General features: G+C 47.1%; 1 protein-coding gene across 1 annotated transcript in view; it reads right to left on the reverse strand.

Annotated features, from left to right (window-relative positions):
• The window catches only part of SND1 (staphylococcal nuclease and tudor domain containing 1), a 2,477,133-nt gene that overhangs the window by 1,545,782 nt on the left and 906,931 nt on the right, over positions 1 to 24,420 (reverse strand). The window contains exon 13 of the mRNA XM_069629563.1: positions 7,290 to 7,400. Within this exon, the coding sequence (XP_069485664.1) occupies positions 7,290 to 7,400 (111 nt within the window). The remainder of the gene's footprint in view (positions 1 to 7,289; positions 7,401 to 24,420) is intronic.

Raw genomic sequence — 24,420 nt, forward strand, 5'->3', positions numbered from 1 at the left:
AGACGGGATCGACGGTCCCTCATGGTCCGCTCCGACAAGTTCTTGCAGAACTGGCAGTCCTTCTCTACATGAGTCTTGTCCCCATGAAGACAGGCATCGCGAGTGTTCGTCTTCCTTAAACACATTCTGCAGCCCGCATCCAGGGCAGCTGCGAAACAGTTTGGGTCCGGGTGACGCACTCGCGTCCTAGGCCATCTCGAAGTAGGCCACGAATCTTCTGGAATCCTCCAAGAAGTTGATTCGACGAAATCTTCACCCTTGAGGGGCGTAGGAAAATCCCATAACGGGTAGCCGTTAACGGGAGTAGAAACGGAGCTTGAGGCTCGATTAACCGAAAAATGTGAAAATTCACCTGAAAAACGCAAAACACGCAGTAAAAGCTCGAGAGCTAAGCACCAGGGCTCCCAACACTTGAGCGTGCGGTAAAAATCTGAAGATGGCTGCCAGAGGCGGGGCTTAGGTAGAGGGCAGTCATTGGCTGTGGTCAGTATGACGCAGAGATCAGTGATTGGTTACTACTACGAAAGACAGATCAGAAACAAAACTGAAACTGATTTTTCTTTACCGAGGATTCCCAGCCTGACGAAGGGGAATATTCATGAGCATGTGAATCCATGCCAGACCCCATGCTGGAGAAGAGATGGGATTATTCAATTTAGAAAAAATGCCTACATATTTATTTGCATTCTGAGCTCTCCGGCATAGATCGGATGCTCCAAAACTCGTATGGAGGGGTGGGGGTTAAATCATGGAACCAAATGTTAATCAGTTATACATGGTCCAACACAATATACTGTATTACTTGAATGGACATATTGCATCATTGTAGATGTGGGCGGCTAATTTCTAATTATTCTGTTACCGCTCTCAAAAGAAAATGACAAACCAAGCATACAAGGTTTACTGCAAATTCTATGGTAGGGATGTGAAAATTGGAATGTCTGAGCTTAGGGGTTCCAATGCATTATGTAGCCTCATTTTCTAGTGTATCCTTTCATTATGCTGTTCAGGCTCTTCAAGCTATAATAAACATATCCTTCCTACTCAGCGGAAACCACACTTATTTGAGCTAAAAGGATAGTTTAGTCCCGCAGCTTTGGCACCTTTGCCAAAATTATGGTTTGTGGGATTTTGAAGAATGAAACTAAAAGCACCCGATTGTACACGTCTACCACAAATCCATGCAGATGCCACATCTCAATGGGCTTCCTTTACTAGAGCATTTAACAATAGCGAGTGTTTGCCAAATGAAACATACGGTCACTTAATCAGTCGTGGCTGCCAATGCACCTTCGCAAGTTGACAGGGCTCAAGGGCTGTCCCTTGACGCTTCCAGGGAACCTCAGCAAGTGTTTGCAGTGACTACAAAGTCTCCTTGGCTTTTCCTTCTGTCTTTTCAAACCAAGCTTCCTTTAGGGGATGCTTATCTGTTTCTGACTGGAGAGTATCTTGAAACTAATCCAGTAGCACAACATTAGCTTTCTATTTCAAGTGCCAGTCGCCATCTCCTGAAACAGTCCCCAAGGAAACTGGTCTTCAGATTGGCTTCTTACGTATATGCTGAGTGTCTCTTAAGATGTCTCTCTTGCTTTGCATGCACACAAAACCCTTCACTTGAGCACACCGACTTCCAGGCAGGCAGATGGCAACACAGGTTACCGTTTCGGATATAAAATTTAAAAAAGAAAACAAGCAACCTTTCAATTCTGTGGGATGAGGCAGATGTTCGCATTGCTGCGTATATTTGGAGCAGGAGACAGGTTTTTAAAATGGGTTCTTTTACTATATACGGACCTGGTGGCGAGATTCAGGATGGGGCGAGGGATCTCAAAAGACTGGATAATTGAGACAAGTACGAGACAGCACTGCCCCACTCTCACCAATACTATGGCATTCCTGTGGGTGGCAATACAGATAGGGGAGGAACGTCATTTGGCCTCAATATACGCTGACGATATTCTCCTATATAGATCAAACAGTGTGTGAATTTATCTTATGTACTGCAGGTGGTGGACAATTTTGGGAAAGGTATCAGTAATTAACAGGAGCAAGTCATGCCTGTACCCCCTTGGTGGACCTGAGAACCCAGGAGATGCCACTGGACAATGGGATGGCTTTTGCCCCGGGAAGACACGTATCTTGGAGCAGAAATTCACCATGATGTACGAGACTTACCTGCATAATACGGATAGGACTCGACATAAGATGGTGCTAGGCTTATGGAGGAAGCTACCGTTTTCCTCGATGGCTAGAAATCAAGCCTAGATGGTTGTTTTGCCCAGAATGTTGTATTATTACACGAATGTGGCATATGGGGTACCTTGCGGGCCTTTCACACAGCTACACAAAGCTTGAGACGTACTATGGGCGGTACCCAGGGGGGAAAATACTGCAGAAAATGCTGAACAGACACTACGAAAGAGGTCTCCAACTTCCACAAGGCTACTGCTTTGCGGATCAATTGCAATTCGTGGCTCAGTGGTTGGCAGATGATTTGAACCCAGAGATAAAGATGGACTCATTAGTGGAACCATAACACTATGAAGGAAATCCTCTGGGTGCAGCTTAAGAACGTGGGGGTCTGAAGGGTGGGAAGGGTGGGAAGGGTTGTTTGGAGAGGAGTGCTAAGGAGAAATCGTCTGAAGAATCCGGATGGACGCTAGATTAAGACCAAGGTTGCTAAAGTGGGGGGATTCAGGCACGGCTATGTGGGAAGACTTTTGAAGAAGGGAGTTTGCTGTTTTTGAGAGAACTGAGCAATAGATACGCCCTGCCGCAAGGACAGTTGACATATGCTGCCAAACTAACCTGGTTAGGAAGCAGTGGCCATCGCTGACACCGGAACAGGATAAAGATCGATTGTTCGCTGATTTTTACGATGTTGCTGAATATTACGAGGTGGTGTCACACTTATATACACCATCTGCCCTGTGGTGCAAACGTGCTGGGGTTTATGATAAACGGACACAGCTGAAGATTCTGAACTACCTGTGTACGCCTCAGGTCTGCCTATTGTACTGTATAGGGGGCATGAGGTCTGACATGAGTTGAAATGTGTAGACTTGGTGTTTGTGTTTTCTAATTGGAGGGAAAGACTGCAGATCTCAAACTATGGTCGCTCGCTGAAAATGCAGTTTGGATGAAAGCTGCAGGAGGAGGGGCAGATGAAACGATGGCTTGGAACGGTCTTACTCAATCGTTGTTACTGCTCAGATAATGAGCCTCTGTAATGCTTACTATAAAACATTCCAAAACATTTTGGGGGGCCCGTTGACAAACTTATTTAACTATATAAGGAACACAGGATGAGTCCAGCTACCACGGTTCTCCTCCTGAAACCGGATAGACCCCAACGGATTGTGCAAGCTATCGCCCCATCTCATTGTTAAATGGGGATGCAAAGATCTATTCCAGCATTTTAGCACCAAGATTAGCTAAAGTTCTCCCGAAGATTATCTACCCGGATCAGGCAGGCTTTGTGAAAGGGCGTCATATGTAGGGCAATAAATACCATTGCCTGTGGACAGAGCACAGGCCAACCCATGTCTGTATTGTCACTGGATGCCTCCAGGGATTTTGATAGCCTGGATTGGAGCTTCCTACAGCTGACCCTGGAGAAGTTCATTTGCGGACCGATCTTCTCCTGCATGATACTAGCCAATTTCGTAAACCAATCCACGAAGCTAATGATCAATGGTCAACTAACCGAAAGCATTACGATCCACAAGGGTACTAGACAAGAGTTCCCACCATCACTGTTAATCTTTGCGATGGCCATGGAGCCCCTGGCGCGAGGCATCCTGGGGGTGGAGGTGGGAACCTGTAGAACCCAGAAAATAGCGCGCTACGCGGACAACGACATATTTTTAAGGGATACAGAGCTCTCACTCCCCCAGGCTATTACACTACTAGAGAAATGTGTTCAAGTTTCAGGGTTTCATATTAATGATCCTAAATCCAAAGCACTCCACATCACCGAAGACCTAGAGTGGGTGGCAAAGTGGGAGAGACGTTACTCATTAAAATGGAGTCAAGGGCCCATAGCCTATTTAGGCATAAACCTAACAACCACTTATAGGAGGCTTTATGGGGCAAATATCCCAGGTATGCTGAAAACCCTGACAGAAGATCTCAAAAGATGATATGCAGGAGCTGTCCTGGTCAGCACGTATAGCGGCGGTTAAGATGTCCCTTCTCCCCAGGTTTTTATATGTAATGGGCGCACTCCCGCTACGAATTCCCTCTCCGGCAATTCAAAATTTACAAAAGAAAGTGATGGCCTTTAATTGGAAAGGGAAGAAGCCCAAAGACCCTTTACAGAGTCCCTAGGAAGGTTCTATTGCAAACTCAGGCAATTGGAGGGCTGGGAGTACAAGAATTTCGCAGATATCTATGCGCAGCAGAGGTGGCACCAATGTCACAATGGGCTCCACGGGAAAACCAAACCGTTGATCAAGTCTGGAGAGAGTGGTAACAAAGATCCCACTGGAGTATTTGGGGTTCTTGTGTCCGAGACAGAGGGAGAGAGGGTACACTGTTGGAAACAACCAAGACCACTCTGTGGCACTGGGACAAAGCACTACGTGGTAAGAAGATAAAGATGGGGAGGCCCACTCACGCCAATGGCCTATAACCCAGACTTTACACCAGGCACACAACCCCACTTCTGATCACTGGGAGGGAGGATGGGCCCTAACACTAAAGGAATTTTATATAAACGGGGTTCCCCTGGCGTTCGAAGGGTGTAAAGAAAAATTCTGGATCCCGGAGAGTGAACGATACCATTACACTCAAATCAGGCATTGGATCACAAACACAAAGGTAAAAAGGAGGGAGCATCCCGGCAACCAATAGGGCTGGAACTTCTGATACAGGAGGGGACACCTGAAAAAGGAATATAGCGAATATACTGACTCCTTTGTGGGGCGGACCCGGAAGAAGCTCTCATATGAGGAAATGGGAGGAGGATGTGGGCAAATCTGTTCCCTTAGAGACATGGGGGCAAATATGGCGATGAACAGCAAAAAGGCTCTAAATGTGCTTCAATCAAGGAGGCGGCCTTCAAGTTATGTTATAGATGGTACATGACACCTCAGCGAACACTCTATTAATGCTAGCTGCTCATTGTGTTGGCGAGGTTGCGGGGACACAGGAAACCCAATTCATATGTGGTGGGCTGGTCCACGGGCACAGGCATATTGGAAAGAAATCCTGAGCTACATTAAGGAAATAATGGGGGTGCAGCTCCCCATGGATCCAACAGTGATACTGCTGGGAGAGGCAGTCAAAGGTAGCTATGCAAATACTGGGTACAGGGCAATGCTCATAACCCACATGTCGAGCCAAGCCAGAATCAACTTAGCACACATGTGGAAAAAAAAAAAGCAGGGGCCGGTTGTGGCTATGTGGTGGGTTAAGCTATGGGGTGTCACGGCTATGGAGAAGGTGACAGCATTGGAATACGGCTCATATACCAAATACTTGAACACGTGGATACCTCTTCATGAGTTCACTAAAGACAAAACATATGTATTTTAAACCCAGGGTCTTGCGTAAAGTCTCTATTTTATGACAGAGTGTCAGATATGGACAGCACCAAGTTGTACTGCAGTGAATCGCATGTGGAAAACTTCTTTGTGCTAGCTCAACCGAACATCATTAAGAATAAGGGAAAAGGAAAGGAGGGGGGGTATATTGTTTAACTGTTGTACTCAAGAACATACTTAAGAAGGTAATGAAAATTGTAAGAAGAATGTACAGAATATCACATTAGTTTCTTTATGCATGTTTGTAACCAGTGCTCTTGAGAAGAAAATTCAAATAAAGTTTGTAAAAAAAAAAAACAAAGGAAAAATGGTGTTGCTACAATGAGGACTGGCCAACAGCCATTTGCACGGATGAATATCAAGAACATGTTGCACCTCCCCCGCCCCCCGTAGATGAGGCCTGGAAGCTGCAAGACCAGCTCGCAGAGTAGGCTTCTCCTTGACTAGGCTTGTAGCCATTCACTTCAGAATAACCAAATAAAAAGGAAAGTAGACCATACTTTTAAGAAGGAAATGCAAATCAGACAGACATTTCAAAATCAGAGTTTCTATAAGCATCAGGTAGATTAGGTTTGCAAACCTGGGAGAGAAATGCAGGCCCGGTCTATGTCGAGGAGGATAAACAAAAATCGGCAGAATATCAGTCGATGAGATGTTCTTCGAAAAGGAGTTTTCAGCCATTTCCGTGCAGTTAGACAGTGGGGAGTCGCAGGACCCCATTTTATAACTACAACGTGAAATCTCTGCCTGCATGGCACGGGCAGCCAATGTTGGATTTAAGAGATAAGACAGACTGGGGATCGTAAGCAGCCAGTGCGCTGGTTAATACCAAAATTACAGCAAGTTTGATGGCCTGCTGCTCTGATAATCTTCCACTGATGTCCCCTAGTAAACACCAGTACAGGTAAACATAGGCTTAAAAAAGGAAGGTGATCAGTGCGCAGATCCCAAAATTCCAATTGTGGAGTCCATTAAGCTTAATACAGAAATAGGCTCAAAATCCAATTTATTGTTCATTAAGCAGCCGACACGTGTTCGACACGTGTTTCGACCTGTTCAGGTCGTTCTCAAGGCGTGATTCCAATGCAAAATTGATCAGGAATAATGTGTTGAAAAGCACAACTGCTACCCTCAATGGGTATATGACTCAATGCAAGAAACGATATATCTGATGCTGATAGCTCAATGTAGTAACGGGGTCAAATCCCCTCTCCAGAATTTTAGTAGAAGTATTAGCACTCTTTAAGCCAATGTTGGATTTAAATCTGGATTTCAGTTAAAGGTTCTAAGCAAAATGCAACACCAAACAACCACATTCTTCACCTTCACTAGTCCTACTAATGGTAGGGACAGGGTTGCTCATTATTTAAACTTAGTAGGCCAATTGACGGACCAATAATTTGAAGTCTCAAGCAGACATTCCTTTGAGGTTGCCAGGCAAAGTGATTATTAGGCACTCATCTAAACCAACTACCAAACACAAAGCAGTGCTGGCTACTAATATGGAAAACAAAACATTATGCCATCGCAAGTGTCGGCGATGACGGAGGTATCGGAGATAGCACATCCCCCAAGAAGCCCCAGCATTTACAGGGTGACCTGGGATTTTACTCAAGACCGTATGTGTAGTGAGGCCGCACACAAGAAAGGGCTCCGATACAAAAAACAATTCAGAACACTAGTCTGATCGAGGAGCTGCTGGACAAGCAAATATGCAGGAGTCACCCAAAATGGTTAACTTACCGCGCTTCAGCAGCAAGCAATTCATCGTAATGTGAAGACCGCTGATCATCATCCTGTCTGTAGCGAATGACTGTAGCCAGTCCCTTGCTAATCAGGGCCTCTGCAATGTTACTGCAATAAACAGAAAGATAATTACTTCATTTACATTGTCATGTTAATGCATCATTGGGGATACATAAACGATCTTGTGTACAAAAGGAAGCTGAACCACCTCTGAAGATTCACATTACATTAGCGAAACACTACCCACAAGAATTGACAGGGCAGCTTCCGGCTGACCGCATGCTGAGGTTCATGGGACTTTATAACGGAAATCTGACTCCGGACTGAAAACTCAAGAGAGGGGAATACATTTGGGCAAGAGAGGCCACCCTTGGAAGTCCTTCTAGCCTGGGAAGGTCTGAGTAGGTGGGCTGTGTGGGTGATATTGCGGTTCCAGGCAGCACTGCCAAGTGTGCCTTATTTTACAAATTTTCTCAAGAGCTATACGGTGGCACAGATATGGGTCATGATACCAAGATGCCACTATTGGGTATATGGGTGGGGGGATAGAAAAACTGTTCAACAGCATTGTCAAAATGGGATATAGCAATGAAGGGGTAAGCAGGAGATCTCCCTAACATTTCGAAGTGCAAGAAGAATATATAGATCACGAGGATGTCCCCAAATACATGTGGAGTAAATGGGATGCTGCCATGTAATTCATTTCCTATGTTATACACCGTTGCATTTATATTCTATCATGAATACCATTGTTAAGGTTATATTTCAAATTGTAGGTTTTATTTTGTACATGATCTTTGTTAACATTCTGAATGTTACTTCGGATTTGCATTCATAAAAGACAAAAACGTTTAATGAAAAAAACAGTATCGCAATGTTCGATTTAATCACCGATTCTTCGTGAACTGTGGCAAAGGAATCAAAGAACGGAGTCTTTCGAATGTGCTTTGTTCCATCTGCTGAGAATATTGTTTTGAAATGGTATGTTTCAAGTGCTATTTTTGGAACCCTGTCTTCGGTGAAATGTTCAGGGTTACCCACACTCGCATGTCACTGATCTACTTTGGTGTGCATTTGTTGTTTTGGTGTTCCAGCATCTGATGCTTTTGCACCATGTGACTCAGTGCTGACCTTGGCCTTGTCCACTGGCGCAAAGACCAATTGGGCAGATTGGGCTTTAGCCATCCCTCTACCCCCCTAAAATGTTGGGTTATGCTGACTTGACCTGGATGACCTACCAATCCTTGACAGGACAGGATACAGATGTGGCTACACAATTAATGGCCTGGCAATTTTTCATGTAAAGCATTTGTTAGCAACTGCATTTGTATGCACACATTTTTAGGCAATTGAAATCATGAGGATCATGATGGGGTGTTAGTGCTTGCATGTCAGGGAAGGAATTGTAAAGGTGTGGGGGGGGGGAACGGGGAGTGGTCCAGGGGACCGTTTTCTCACAACCAGTGTCTGGTTTCAGACTTGAAGAGGAGATTAACATGGAAGCTGCACCAGAATAGCATCATTAGAATTTATAAAAAAGTTAAATGCCCCCACACAAGTAAGTTTTTCCCTCCCCCACAACCTCTGAAGTGAGCGCTTCTCTCAACAGTTGAAGTGTTAGTGCCCCCTCCACCCCTCAAAATGTTAACCTAGTTCCCTGGCTGTTAGGGAGAATTCTCTTATAAGGCTAATTTCCCAAACTTAGTGAGTCCCCCAGCAGCTTTGCTGGATTTTTGGGGTTTGTTTTTTTCTCCTGCTAAGAGTGAGACTCTTTTCCTCCCACTCTTAGGCATGATTTGAGGTATGTCTGACTTTTTGTGTGCTTATGGTCTATGGGGTCTTTTACTCCATAGGTATCATCTGGTTTTTATGTGTGTTACACAGCATCCTCAGTGCAGTAACACAGGGGTATCATAGTGACCCCCAAACAGACTCCATACCCTGGGACTGACTACTGTCTCCCAGGGCATGTAAAGTCACCATTGACTTTACTAGTCCAAAATTGTGAACAGAACCAGTACAAACCATCATATTGTGGAAGTACTTGAAGGTGTTAATTAGGTTGCCACTGGGTCTGTTTTCAAGGGGGCACTGTCCAGTCCCCCCTTGTCGAGTTTCTGGCTGGTGGCAGTGGTTAACACACAAAATATTCCACCAAAATATTTCCTAGGGGATTTTCCCATTGATTTTAAACGCACCACTTTTTGGTGCAATGTTAAAGATACCGCCAGTTTATTTATTTAATATTAAATCAACAGTTGGGTCTTTTTGCCAGAACTCTTTTCTAGTCACACTCTATTCTGATTGGCCCAGTGGTGAGCCGCCAGGCTCACCACTTAGCATGTGTGAGTGACAGCTAGGCTGTTGAATGGGGGTTTTTCAGCATAAAAGCAGGGCCTTTGGGACTGGAACTTCAGAAGTCGCCACAGGACCTAAGAATCCGAAGAGGGAAGAAGCTAAGCCATCTGCACCACCGGTGAAGCCCTGCTGCAACAAACTCACCACTTTCCCAACGACAAGAGAAGATCTTCTGCTGGACGAGTCTTTCCTTTGAGCTGGTGGGATCAACCAGTTCGCCCCTTTCACCTTCCAAAGACGGTTCTTGGCACGGGCGATTCGGCCAAGCACCCCCGGCGGCCGGATAGCCAAGCTTCACCACTTTGACCGCGAATAACAGGAATGCACCTTTTAACCGATGAACTCCGCGGCTGGTTTCATCCCTGTGCAGTGCATCAACCCCAAGTTTTCTCAACGAGATCCTCTCTTCCCCTGATCGAACAACGAACTGCAACCACTGCCAGGAACAACTTCCACCGCTGGAGCTTCCGCTCTCTTTAAGGTACTGTGTTCTGCCTGGCCTCCCTTTCCATGGATTGCTAAAGGTGACCCTTAAATCCTTGGCTTTTCAACTGGGTTGGCCCCAGACCTTCTAACTTTACTTCTTGAAGCACCCCAACCTCTTTTGAACATTCTGCAAAGACTTTTAGTGCATTTTAAACTGTGTGATCTTGGGCACATTTCGCTTTGCTCCATTTAAAGTGGGCCTGGTCTATGAACTTTGGCTCTACAGTGTATACTGCCTTTACTTCCTTGCTTTGAACGTCTAAAAGTGTTGGGAACTGTTTTATTTGTATGCCCTGCCTTTTTCTCTCCCTTTAACTTAACTATTGGAGTGCCATCTAGGTTACGCGCTCACATCTGTTTTAACAAATAGTGGTGTTTTAACTCTGATTTGTCTAATAGTTATCAAGGGAGGTGTTTATACTTTAAATCAAAAGCAAGTTAAAACACAGTCAGGTAGAGCGCTAGTGTATTGCCTAAAGTGTGTTTTAAATAAATAATCACATACTTTTGATACAAAGCTCTGGTCAGTGTTTGTTTGCTCTACTGTGTTTTTAGCCCTATTGTGTATACTCCATATACTGCCCTACTCTTCTTGAGAGACGTCTGACTGCTCAGCCACAGCTACCAGGTAAATCTGGGTGGTACAGACTGCTACCAATTGGGTTTACTGCTTACTCCTGTAGTCTTAATATTTTTGCAGTTTTCACCAAGGGAACTGCACAGGATTCTGCCTAACAGTGGCTATGCCTTTTGCACGCAATAGTGAAAGTTGATTTTCTTTCTCTTCAGCGCTTGCCTTGGCTGCCAACTGAATTCTAGGATCTTTTGCTTCCGTCAGTGTGGCCTTAGTAGTCCCTTGTGCTAGCCGGACCACATTGCTTACAGCACGCTCTACAGAGATGCGGGGCAGATATTAATATACACCTCAGGGATGGATTCCTTATATTGGCTGTCCTTCTCATCCAATTTCACTTCGATGCGCTTCTCGTGCTACTTGAGTTGATCGGCCCCCATAGCATATGCCACCTAGCATTTACATTCCTAGAGTCTATTGAGCCAGGGGAATGTTGTATTAAATTGCGGGTAAAACGTAGACTGACTTCTCTCGATAGGTTGAATCTATGGCCGTGGACTGGGGCAAAAATGCGAACCAGTAATTCTGTGGGTGTTAGGACATGACCCCATCACACTGCTCTCATTTTGATTCAGCTATGGTGTCGTATCATGACGTCATCTCGGAACATTGAATCTCGGGAAAGCGTTCAGTAACTCTACACACATGGTGTCTGGAAAATAAATAACTGGTAATATTCCAGGCCAGGCTTCAAACTCATCATTAGCTATTGCCAAGTGTTAATTGACTCGGACAGTAAACACACCGTGAACTATGTGCACCTGGACAATGCAAGGGGTAAGTGGCTTTATGCCTGGCTAGTTGAAATGTTCACCTCTGCTCCAAACCAACCACGGCATTGCCGAATATGCAGACCATGCAAGCCTAAACTGATTCACAAGCAAAATGTTACTAAATAAGAAAGCCTGGCTACATGGGCGACTAGTATGGACATGACTGTCTAGTTCAGTAACCGGCATAGAGCTGATCGAAAGCAAGTGAGTTTAATTTATCAGTTTACATTGTTTTTTAGTCCTGAATAACATACCATGCCTAGATTTACACTTACACAATTAGCCAACATTTTAAGTGATTCAATTACTTCTAGAAATTTGAACTTTTTGTTAAGAAGTATTGCTCCTCGTTTAGAAAGTGCAAGGCGACTTTCCAAAGTGTGGATCACCCATGGAGGGAACCAGCAAAACAAAACGTTTTCCAAGAAGCCAGCGTAGTAGAAAGCGACGCCACCAGCGCAGCCTAATAACAGGTTCCCCAACACTCAAAAAGCCCTTTGATTGGCTTCAACACAAAAACCACAGAAAGGTTTTCCTGAAGGGGTCAAAGAAGTCTGCAATCTCCGGCAGGATGGATGTAAGGGTGCCGCGGGGGCCAATTATGCAGCCAGCGCCGAAGGCCTGCGTAAAATTGGCTGCCATTATCCTCGGTCCCTTTAAAGAAATGCAAAAAACGTTGCTGTTCTGAACCAACGTCTAATTCATGCCCAATTACCCACGCAGGGCATGAATGTGGAAAACACAAAAACAAGAGAACAAGGTAGTCGAACAACTTCCATAAGCGGACACAACGACAAAGAATGTAGAGTAATTGCAGCAAAGCAGCAGAACATAAAGAAGCCCGCCACGCTCCATACCAAAAACTAAAGGAAAACCCACATGTGGCCTAAAGCCTAACAGAGACCTGGTTTGCAGGTGCAAAGTCACGGAATACGGTACCAGACAAGAAAACACTTAAATACTGCTAAAAGTTGCAGAAAATGAGACATTGTGGCTACATTCCAACGAATGTTCATGCACAAGCCCACAACTTTGGCACTAGTGTGGGCAGAGCACAGGGGGAGTGCTTTGCACAGGTTACCATGCTGTAGAGCCCGAAGGAATGCTGCAGGATCTCCGTGGAAGGGTGCAATGAATTGACCAATATGTCTTGCCTTTCAAACCAGAAACCACAAGCTGGTTGGTAGGCAATTGCGTTTCCCATGAATTATAACACAGATGCAAAACCTGCATCCTTGATTAGTTTGAGAATTTCATTTGAGAAAAAAATAGTTTCAGAAGATCCAGGCACACCACTTCAATTCCAAGCAACTTCCTGTTTTGTTAAAACCCATTTCCCCACAATCACCAGATGGGTGTCTGGGTATTATAAGCTTTCTGGTAATTGGCCTGCTCCAAGCCAATGAACATATAGAATCACCCAATGTAAATTTCAGTCCTACTTTCGCATGACTGTACCCAACAGTATATTTCAGCCATGCATTATTGAAACGACCGTCAGGCACGTACAATAATTTATGTCATATGTTGTAGGGTGTACCACTTTAACGCATAGCACTTGCCCATTCTAAACTATCCAATGCGTATTAATGTCAATTCACCCTCTTTGGATGTGAAGAAAAGAGGAATCTGAGCAAAAAGAAGCCCTGGAGACGTTTCCTCAACCCATCCAAGGTAACAGGGAGAACGGGAGTCCCAGGAGGCCGGAAGGGGATTAGACGAAACACGTAGTAGAATTGATGAGAAAGTAACATTGAAGCTGAAGAAGTTGAACATTACTAATGAGAAAGAACAACGATAAATGTTGGAAAGGAGGATACAAAGACATACCTACACCCTGGGAGAAGGAACAAGTTACTTACCTGTAACTGTTCTCCAGCATGGGTCTGGCATGGATTCACATGCTCATGTATATTCCCAGTCAGGCTGGGAATCCCCGGTAAAGAAAAAAATCAGTATAGTTTCTGAAACTGTCTTTCTACTAGTAACCAATCACTGGTCTTTGGGTCATACTGCCCCCACCCAATGACTGCCCTCTACCTAAGCCCCTCCTCTGGCAGCCATCTTCAAATTTGGTAGCATGTAAAGTTGCAGCAGGACCAAGAGAAGAGCCGCAGAGAGGTTGGAGGGAGTGTTCGCACGTGAATCCATGCCAGACCCATGCTGGAGAACAACAGTTACAGGTAAGTAACTTGTTCCTTCTCCAGCATGGGGTCTGGCATGGATTCACATGCTCATGAATATAAGAATAAATAGCAGTACACACATGCACAACCACGGGTGGTGGCAAGGCTCAACATTAAGCATTTCAACAACTGAACATCAAGCATCTCTTACCTCCTCACCAGGCTCACCTTCAAGCGAACAGGTTGCGCAGCACTGCCTGGCCGGCTCTGGACTTCTCCCTGGAATCCCGGTCGACGCAGTAGAATCTCGTGAAGGTGTGCATCAACCTCCACGTAGCAGCCCTCTAGATGTCCAGCAGGGGCAAACCAGACAGGAGCGCCGTAGTAGTAGCGATCGCTCTGGTTGAATGGGCTCTCGGACGTCCAGGCAACTGTCGGTTAGCCAACTGGTGACAGTGCATGATGCAGCCGGAGAGCCACCTGGAAATGGAAGCCTTCGAGAGGGCCTTCCCCCTTGGTTCACAGGTCCAAAGTTCACAAACAGTTGTGATGTCCTCCGAAAACTCTTTGTGCGATCCACATAGAACTTCAGCGCTCCAGCCACATCCAGCAAGTGCAAAGTCCTCTCAGCCGGTGACAAAGGCGACGGGAAGAAAACAGGTAACACCAAGGGCTTGTTGAGATGGAAGTCCGACGGCACCTTGGGCATGAAGGAGCCTTGCGTCCTCAGCACTAACCTCATCTCTTGGAATGTCAGATATGGAGGCTTACAGGAGAGGGCCTGGATCTCTCACACTCGTCATGCAGAGGTGATGGCCACAAGAAACGCCATCTTCCACAACAGGAACTTCATCAGTGCCGAATGCAAGGGCTCGAATGGCGGATCCATGAGCCTGGTCAGCACCACATTGAGCTCCCACGCCGGGGCAGGAGCCTTCACCGGCGGGAACGAGCAGAACAGTCCTTTCATGAACTCCTTCACCAGGCGATGAGACCGCAGCAACGATCGCTCCGGAGTTCTGGTGTAGCGAGAGATAGCCGCCAGATGTATTTTGATGGATGCATGTGCCAGCCCCGCCTTGGCCAGCGACAGCAAGTACAGCAGCACTTGAGGGGCCGTATTCCGTAGAGGGTTGATCTTCTGTGCACGGCACCAGACACAGAACCTCTTCCACATATGTCCATAGCACTTAGTCGAGGATGCTCTGGCCTTTGCAAGCACCTCTTTGCAGTCCGCTGGGATATCGTAGCCTCCTAACTCTAGTGCTGCAGGAGCCAGGCTGCAGGTTCAGCAATCCCCGCTTGTGATGTAGGATGGCGCCTCCTTCCCTGGTGAGAAGATCCGTGTCCGTTGGCAGTTTGACTGGGGGGACGCTGACATGTCCAGAAGGTCCGGCAACCATATCTGCCTCGGCAATGCCAGTGTGACGAGGATCATTCTGCACCAGGACCGTCTGAGTGGACTGATGAGTCGCAGAAGCAACGGTGGGAATGCATACATGAACAGGCCGTCCCAGGGGAAAGAGAATGCATCGCCCATGCTCCCCGGTTGGGGAAACCTGCCGGCGAACCTCCGGTACTTGGTGTTTGTCGCTGTCGCGAACAGATCGATCTGGGGATTGCCCCACCATCAGAATAGGAGATCCACTTGAACCTGCCAAAGCTCCCACTCGTGGCAAGAGCGAGTCTGCAACAGTGTTCTTTACTCCTGCCAGATGAAAAGGTATCAGGAACATCCCCTGGGCGACGACACAGTGCCACAGATGGTGTGTTTCCTTGGATAGGGCCAGGCATCTGGTGCCTCCCCGTTTCCGGATGTAGAACATCGTGGTGGTTTTGTCAGTGAAGAACCGTACCACTTTGCCCTGGATGGACGGAAGGAAAGACCTGGGGGCCCAGAACACCGCCCGGAACTCCAGGATGTTGATGTGCAGGGATCTCTCCTCTGGGAGCCAAAGGCCTCTTGCATGGAGATCTCCGGTGTGCGCTCCCCATCCCTCCAGGGAGGCGTCCGTCATCACAGTTTCCTGGTGCGCCGAGGTCTGGAAGTCCATGACGGCTGATAGATGCGTGCGGGTGCCCCACCACTGGATCGCTTGATGGAAAGTCTTGAGGGAGCTCTGGTCTTCGAAGCTTTTTGCCACTTGCATCCAATGGGCAATTGAGGAACTCCTGCAGGGGCCGCATCCGCGACCTGCAGACACACGAGGTAGAAGCACGATGACATCATGCCGAGCAGGGACTTGATGGACCTCACCCTGGCCACTTCCATGGTCAACAGCCATTGTACTTTGCCCAGGATGGCCTTTGTCCTTTCCTCCGACGGCGAGGCCAACCGCACCACCGTGTCAAGTCTGGCTCCCAGGTACAGGGCGTCCTGTGACTATCAAGTGGGACTTCACAACGTTGATCGAGAATCCCAGTTCCGTGAGCAGGCGGACGGTCTTCACTGTGGTCGATGGCGAGTTCTCTGGACTTTGCTCGGATCAGCCAATCGTCCAGGTAGGGGTATACGTGGAACGCTGCAGGCACAGCCATGCTGCCACCAGAGCCAGGTACTTGTTAAAGACCCGTGGCGCCGACTTCAACCCGAAGGGCAGGGCCTTGAACTGGTAGCGCCGCCCTTGGACCACGAAACATAGAAACGTTTGATTTCCTTTGTGTATGGGGCAGTGGAAGTAGGCATCCTCCAAGTCCAGCGACGATGGGAAGTGGCCTTCCTCCAGCTGTCCCAGCAGGTGCTGAAAGGTAATCATCAGGAACTTCTGGGATTTGATGTACTTGTTGAGGCGGTGAAGGTCTAGGATGGGCCGCCAGCCGCTGGTCTTCTTTCGGAAGAGGAAGTACTGAGAGTATACTCCGGAGCTTCTATGGGAAGAGTTCTATCGTGCACTTTCTCAGCATGGCTCGTACCCCCAGAAGCAGCCGTGGAACGTGGTTTTCTTTCCTGGTCACAGGTAGGAAACGGGGGCACTTCCTTTGGAACTCCAGAGTGTGCCCGTGGGCCAGGGCATCCAGCACCCAACTGTCGGTGGAGATGGACTCCCACATGCCGATGAAGTTCACGAGCCGGCCTCCCACCAGGGTGCTCAGGTGCGGGCCCGACTTCACGGCCGGTTCTGTCCTGTTTCGCCTAGGCCTTGCCACCCTGGGCTCCTTGGCGATGACGACGGTATCCACCGGCCTTGCTGCGGCCTCTAAGCTTCCTGCGACGAGGAACTGCCCGCTTGGGGTACGAGGAACTGCCGCAGAATCCTTTGGCGGCACCTTGAGATTTGCCTCCGGAGGTCCAAAAGGACGGCTGTCGCTGATGGAGTGCCAAAGGCACGGGGCCGTCTCGTCCGCCTTGATGGCCTGCATTGACTCGTCCACTGCTTTGCCGAACAGGTTGTTTCCATCGAAGGGCATGTCCAGTACCCTGGTCTGTACGTTCTGACGGAAGTCGGTGGCCCCGAGCCAACCGCGCTGGCAAACGATGTTGCCCATCTGACGAAATCCGGTATCGGCGATGTCCGTAGCTACTGTGATCCGAAGCCACCTCCCCCTCTTAAAGGATTTCCAGGGCCTCCGCCCCCTTGTCGTCCGGGAGGAAGTCCAGGATAGGAGCGATCTTGAACCACAGCTCCCCATCATAGTGGGCCACGATTGCAAGGGCGTTGGCCGCCTTGATGGACCTCGCTGCCGACGAGAGGACCAGACGTCCCATGGCATCTAGCTTCTTCCCCTCGCCGTCCGGCGAGGAAGTGGAAGAGGACGCCGTCGCCCCTGCCGCTTTCTTCTTGGCTGCCGCGGAGAACACTGAATCCAGGGTCGGTTGCATCCTGAGGCATATAGGAGCGGAGTCCGAGACCCGGTACTTCTTCACAAGGGACAGCCCTTCCTCCCATATGTCGTCCAACAGCGGGACTGAGTACGGTTTTCCTCTTAGCTTCCTGTCGTTGGTAAAGAAATCCCTCTTTCTTCGGTTCCTCGGGGCACAGCTGGAAGAGCTCTGAGGCCCTGGCGATCATGGTGTGAAAGGATCCAATTTCATCGGGAGGGGACGCCAGGGCAGGAGGTGACGGGAGATCCATTCCGTCATCAGTCATCTGTCCCCGTCTGTCTCGTCCCTTGGCGGAGGGGATGGAGGTGAAGGATGAAAGGGAGGTGGAGGATGGACTCGCCTCTGCTTGTTCGGCGGGCTCCAACGGTACAGACACTGATGGATCGTCCGCTGGGGGTAAGGGCAACCTTGTCCTTCTCTGTACACAGGGTCTGCAAAGCCATACAGATTGCTCCAGAGTTGTCTTGCAGCGTAGACATCGGTTGCGACGGGAGTGTCTGCTGGGGCGTGGTTTCCTCAGTTTCCTACACAGCCCGCAGTTCCTCGTCGGCTCCACCATTACTCTATGTCTGCCTCGTCGGGATCCTTCCTGTAGGTCTTGACCTCCTCGAACTTCTTGTCCAGATCGCTTTGGCACCAGACAGCTCATTCTCGGAGGAGGTATCTGAGTCCGTTAGGGCTACCGTGCCCCCCTCTTTCTCATCTTGGGGGGGTCTTTTCGATAGGCTGGAAAGACAATTCCCTCTGGGGAATAAGGGAAACTCTAGGCCCGGAAGTCTTCTCCACTGGGGTCACCCCCGCAGGTTTTGCCAGGGCCGACATGACTCCCTCAATCGGCCTTAGCCGGGTGAATGAGGGCCTTCAGGACCTTGGACGTGTCCGAGACCTTCACCGTGGGGAGAGGGTCAGCGCCTCGTGCCCCCCCCCTAGCTTTCTCCATCGGGATCGACCGGGGCTTCTCCTGAAGCTTAACCAGGTTCTCAGGCTTCCTTTTCACCGAGCCGGAGCGTTGGCACGTGGTTGACGGCGTCTGACATTGCGCCCTGCCCGGCAGCCGAGGAGCCCGAACCAACGGTGCTCCCGGTGCCCGAGGACTCGCAGTGCTTTGCCTTTTTGGTCCAGGCAGAAATGAGTAATTGGAACTGGTAACAACATATCTTAAAACCAATTAAAACGCTATACTACAACACCTCAAATCAAATGAGACTGAATAATGATGGGTTACTTAGCAGAAGCATAACTCCCTTGCGAGGATTAAAACAAGGTTATCCACTCGCTGCTGAATTATTCAAGATTTATATATCTGATCTCGAAGTAGCATTAAATGCAGTGAAAGCTTTTCCCCAAAAAATAAATGCCCAAAACATAAGCTGGATGTTATATGCAGACGATCTTGTGATAATAGATCAGACTTCTTTTGGCATGCAAAGAACGCTAACTGCCCTCAACGAATACACTCAAAAGACCCAGCTGAAAAGAATTCCCAAAATCAGGAATCATGGTTCTGGAAAGATCAAAAGTCAAGTGGAAGAAAAAATCATCCATCTGGTATGTAGGCAACACACCCATTGGACAAGAATTCAACATGCAATACTTAAGAATAAACATAGATTTGACCATCGGTGACAAATCTTGAACAGAAGAACTAAGATCTCATGAGAAACTTTGCAGTACAAGGGGTGATGATACACAAAAAGTATGGAAAGTTTTAATTGATTCCGACCATAAAGTTTTACAAACAAACTAATTCCAACTCAGACATATGGCGCTGAAGCCCTTCTATGTTTTCCATGGAACATAATTGGCAATTTTGGAGTATGTTTTGACGTAAAATCTTTGCCGAGATTTACACCTATGGGCCTGATAAGATACGAACTGGGCTAATCTTCAATCTACTCTGGTGTGGCATAGAAGACCTTGTCACTCTAGCGAAATGGTATTTCCAAAGAGTCACCTATTCAATTCTTCATGCTTGCTGGAAACTTGTCTACGCAAAGTGATGAAGTGCTTAATCAGTGGCTCCACTATTGCGAAACCATAATGACTGGAGCAAACATAGGGAAAGAAACATTAAAAACAAACGTGGCTGCGGTGAAACCCAACACCTGTGATTGTGACTCGATAGAGACCAAGAGAAATCTTGTTACAAGCTCCATGCTAATTTGAACAGAGACATAAGAGCCGTAAACATAATTCCAAGTTATCTAACTAAATTTCCTGGCCCTATCTATCGAGAACTTCCTACAAAAACAGATTCTAAACTTCCAGAAGGAACCGAAAGTTGTAGATTATGTGGAGCCTCAATAGAGACTTTAAAACATCTAACCTTGGTCTGCCCTGGACTTTAACAGCTTTGAACGAAATATCTAGCGGATTTAATATCGACTTCAAGGACACGAAGCGTGGATGATTGGTGGGATTATATACATTAAGGTCAAAACATTAAAATAACTGGCTGTGACAACATACTTAGATTAAATATTTCCACAGGAATCAAGTGCCCCCGGCCCCGCCCAATGATAAAGACATAGAAAATGGACCGGTCCACCTAAACCCCTTGATGAGCTTTGACAAAATCCTGATGAAATTTATGATTTTATCGTTTAGAACTTATTTTTTAGAAATGTATTTATTTTTGTAAAGGTTGATTGTATTTAACCATATACAAATAACTTTTTTAAAAGGAACAGTATTTGGTGTGGCGCTTTGACGGGGGCGGTGGGGTGAGAGAAGCTCCTTCCGTGTTGATAGTGGTCCTCAATATCAATACAAAGGCAACACCTAGAATAGAAACAGTAGTAAATGCAATAATACCTAGATTTGAGACAGTAAATCCAAAAACACCTAGACCTGGCACACCTGTATAGAGGGAGAAAGTCCCCTGCCCTCGCCTGATGAGATTGAACACAAAAAAAGCACAATTTTACAGCAAAATGGGTCAGATGCCCAGCACTCACCTCACCTGAAGCCAAAAGCTAAAACATGGCTCAGGTCAGGTCTCTGGGGCACAGTGTTCTCATTCTTCACCACCACGGGCAGCTGGCCCAATCACTGCAGATGGGGTTGAGCGTGAGGGGGGGGGCAGGGAAGCGGGGGAAGAGCAGGTTAAGCCATGTAGTTGTGGCAGTGGACGGAAGAGTGGGAGTTGCAGGTTGTCTTCAAAGATGACACCACCACCCTAAGTTGCCAGTCTTTGGTGCAGGGTTATATCTAGAAAAAAGAATATAGAAGAAGAAATGAATGGGGAATAGGAACCACTGAGGGGGAATCATTTAATTTTGTAATAATTCAGCATAAGGCAGAAGAGTGCCGACCAGTCATGGCTGGCGGAGAAGCAGCTGTGGATGCGAGGCTAGATTGTTGCAAAAGTAGAGGGAGGCGGGAGAATACTACTTTATAGTAGAATCCAAAGATTAGTATGCCAAGGAAGGAGGGGTGAAATATCAAGTTGAGGGTGACAAAGGATTGACCATTTGAGAAACCCCTCAGAGGGTATGGGGCAGAGGGAGTGCCACTATTCCATGGGATGGAGAAGTCAGACAGTTAAGCCATCCAGGAAAAGCAAAGGTTAAAGGGATAGGGAAGGATGGTGTTGAAAGCAGATCAAGGAGAAGGAGCTAGTCGGTTTTGAGTGGTGACCAGTAGGTAAGTTGGGGACGAGGTTGAGTGCAGAGTGTGGCCTGACAGCTGCAATCTGGAGGGGGAAGGGGGGAGAAGGGCATTAAAAAAAAAAAAAATACTTGTCTCGGTCTACTGTTAAGCTGTGATGAGATTGAACAGCAAATGTTGCAGGACTTTAGTGGGGTGTGACACACAGGGCAATAGCTGGATGGTTTGTCAAGGCCAGCAGGTGGTTTCATAAGGATGAGTTGAACGATAGCCAGGCCGAAGCACGATAGAAGGATTTAGAGGCAAGTGCTAGGTTCGAAGGAAGAGAAAGAAGGGAAGTAGTGGAACTATGTTCCCTGCTGGCCTGCACACGCTCCCCACAAACCCCATCACCACGCCCCTCCCCACACACAATACAAAACCCCCAAACACTTGCCGTTTAAGGGAACGTTCAGTGTAGTGCATTGAAAGTGCAAGTTTCAACTTCAACTTCTTCCTACACTTATTTTAAAACGAAACCATTCAGGAACGGTTTCCTTTTAAAATAAAAAGTATAGGAACAGTAAAACATTTTTTTTAAAAAGTAGGAGCACCGCTCCCGCTCACTTCCACCACTGGGATGGGGTGCGGGGTTGCAAGAGGGAGAAGAGTGCAGTACGGGTGTCGTTTCAGTTTGCAATACAAATGAATCCACAAAAAAAAGGTAGGAATGGAGCAGGAATTAAGGGCGGCCGGAAGGGCCTATAGGGCTGTGCAAGGACAGAAATTGCTGGGAGAACTTACAACCTAGAAATGCCTGGTTAGCTTGTCACAAAGGATTACCAGCAGCTACTTTCGAGTCTCTGGTTCCTTTATGTGATTCGCTTTGAAAGGACTGGAGGAGGTTAGTATAAGAGTTCAGTTTCAAAAATTCAAGAGCAGAAGATATTGTAAAAATGAATACTTTATTAGAGGCAAGAACTTCAGCACTGCACAGCTTTAGCATCGCAGATGGACATCTCTGCCGTCGATTCATGGGTGCAGGGCGGTGCAAGAGTAGAGGTTCCCAGAAATCCCATCAGGATGCCTCCTTCAAAACATTGGCGCGCGCGCGTGTGTGTGTGTGTTGGGAAGGGGGATGAAGAGGAGATGGTAACAGTCTTTCCTATCACTCCAAGGGGTGTGGTGACAGGTCAGTGGCATCACAGTTCTTTAGGGAGGTGCAAGGGGTGGTCTGGTAACCTGTGGCACTAATGCATAGCACAATAAGTGACACGGAGTAAGAAATTAACAAATGGTAGACATTTGGTGCATAGGACTAACATAAATCCCTCAGTAAGTGTTTCTGGTTCTTGTACCCGTTTAGATTCACATACTATGCCTACTCCGCCATCTCGTTTGTCTGGAGTATTATAGTTTTCCTCCAACTAAAAATGGGCTCGACAGGGGCATTCATGTGGGTACCGACACCTTTATATTATTTTTCAACCATTCTGGCCTAAGAGTAATGTTTTCGAAGGTGCTGTAATGCAGTAGTGCCTATTAGAGGAGTTAGCTTTCTCAACCCCACTGCAGAGCGGTAGGATGGGCACGTGCGATTCTAAAACATCCACAAGTGTGAGAAAGACTGTTACTTGGCAATTAACATTGGTCTTCTGGGGCTTGAGAATGTGTAGATTCACACGCTATGCATAGAATAGCAAGCAGTGTGATGACACTGTAGAAAAATAGAGTACTGCTCATCTCACCTCTGAATCTACTCTGGTTTGTGTTTTTATGCAGTAATGTGATGTGAAAGTATCCATTGAACTCTGCATTACTGCCTCGCACACAGCGTCGAGGGAAATTATCTAGGAAGCCTAATGTTGCTCCTGTTCTGTGTGGAGTGTACTCTTGGTTTAAAAGCTAGCGATGTATGTGCTAGCACATAGCATTCCTACAGGAACCTGAGAATCCATCTTGAAGTTTGGAACCTCTACCAGCCCTCCCCAAAACCAAAAGCTACCTCCACTATTGATAAAGGCACATTGGGTTAATTTAGATTTCTAGACTGTGGCAGAGGGCACGATTGTGGTATAAAGACATGCCCTGAAGTTATTGCCTGCGGCAAAGCCTGAGGTTTAGAACGTTGTTAGCACATGAAGTTCAGCAACTAAAAAGTCAAGTTAATGATTTTAGGCTGCGGTTCAAGTAGAAATGGAAATGATGTAAGAGGTTTAGCATTGAATGCATGGGCTTATAGCAATTTCTCATTTGGTCTCCTTGAAAGAAAATCAAGTTGCTGAAGCCCATCAATCTGTCGCCTCAGCACTATGAAGATGCTTTAGTGTGGTATAACAACTAAACAAATCACAAACATGCGTCATCTGCTTTAAATCTCAGACTTTTCAGCAAGGCCCATTATTTACAGACCTCAGTGTCTGACGTGATATCTTATTTGTTTAAGGCTTTAATAAACTGGAAGTACACATCGCCATGATGATCTCTTGAAGCCAGTCAGGCGGGTTAAGATCATTTTTGTTTGGGTACACATCTGGAGCGCCCTTTCCTGGATCTAGCTGGCAAGTCCGGGTCCCTTGGGTGGACATTTATTGCGCTCAAGCCTAACTTTGCACCAGAGGGTAATTGGCTGTCCAAGATGCGCTGGCTAGCTTTAGGGCAGTCCTCTTGTGTGGTCAAATGCATGGTAGCTTCAAGTGTTCGCATCGGCTGTGGTCAAGTGACGATCTGTAAGTGACAAATCCGAAAACCCAGTGCTCCATCCCCACAAACCCTTCTCCCGTGGCATCATGCTCACAACCCCACCTCCAAAACCAGGTGCTCTAAAAATAAAATCCAAACACCTGCCAATTCCATACGCATACCCCATTATCTGAAAACTAGCACAAACCTTGCAATGGGGGCACAGTATTTAAAACCGTGGGGCTCTCCTTGGGACAGGGTGCTGCGACCTGCAATAAGCTTTACAGGCAGGTCACTAACATATTGGATGCGAGCTCACGCCAAGCAGGAAAACAAAGTGCCGCTCTATTTCCCAGACAAGGTGGGCCTGCTCATTTCTAGTGGCGATGCCATCCCGGGTGAGAGGTGCTACATAGAGAGGCTCTAACAAAGACCGGGGAGGCTACTCAAGCATTTAGGCTCCGTGAGACGGCTCACGTGCTGCATGCGAGGCAGTCTATTTGATCTGCATTATACACACAAATCTGGGGCAGCACAAGTACAGTGTCTATGCTAACGTACATCTCAGACACAGACTTCTCTCTAAGAACCCTTCAAAAAGATAAAACCCGTCAAGGCAACAAAAAGTGCAGCATACAAATAGTCGGTGGGGAATGTA

This window comes from Ambystoma mexicanum, chromosome 12 (genome assembly GCF_040938575.1).
Source record: "Ambystoma mexicanum isolate Mex_15411 chromosome 12, UKY_AmexF1_1, whole genome shotgun sequence".
In the NCBI taxonomy this organism is placed as follows: domain Eukaryota; kingdom Metazoa; phylum Chordata; class Amphibia; order Caudata; family Ambystomatidae; genus Ambystoma; species Ambystoma mexicanum.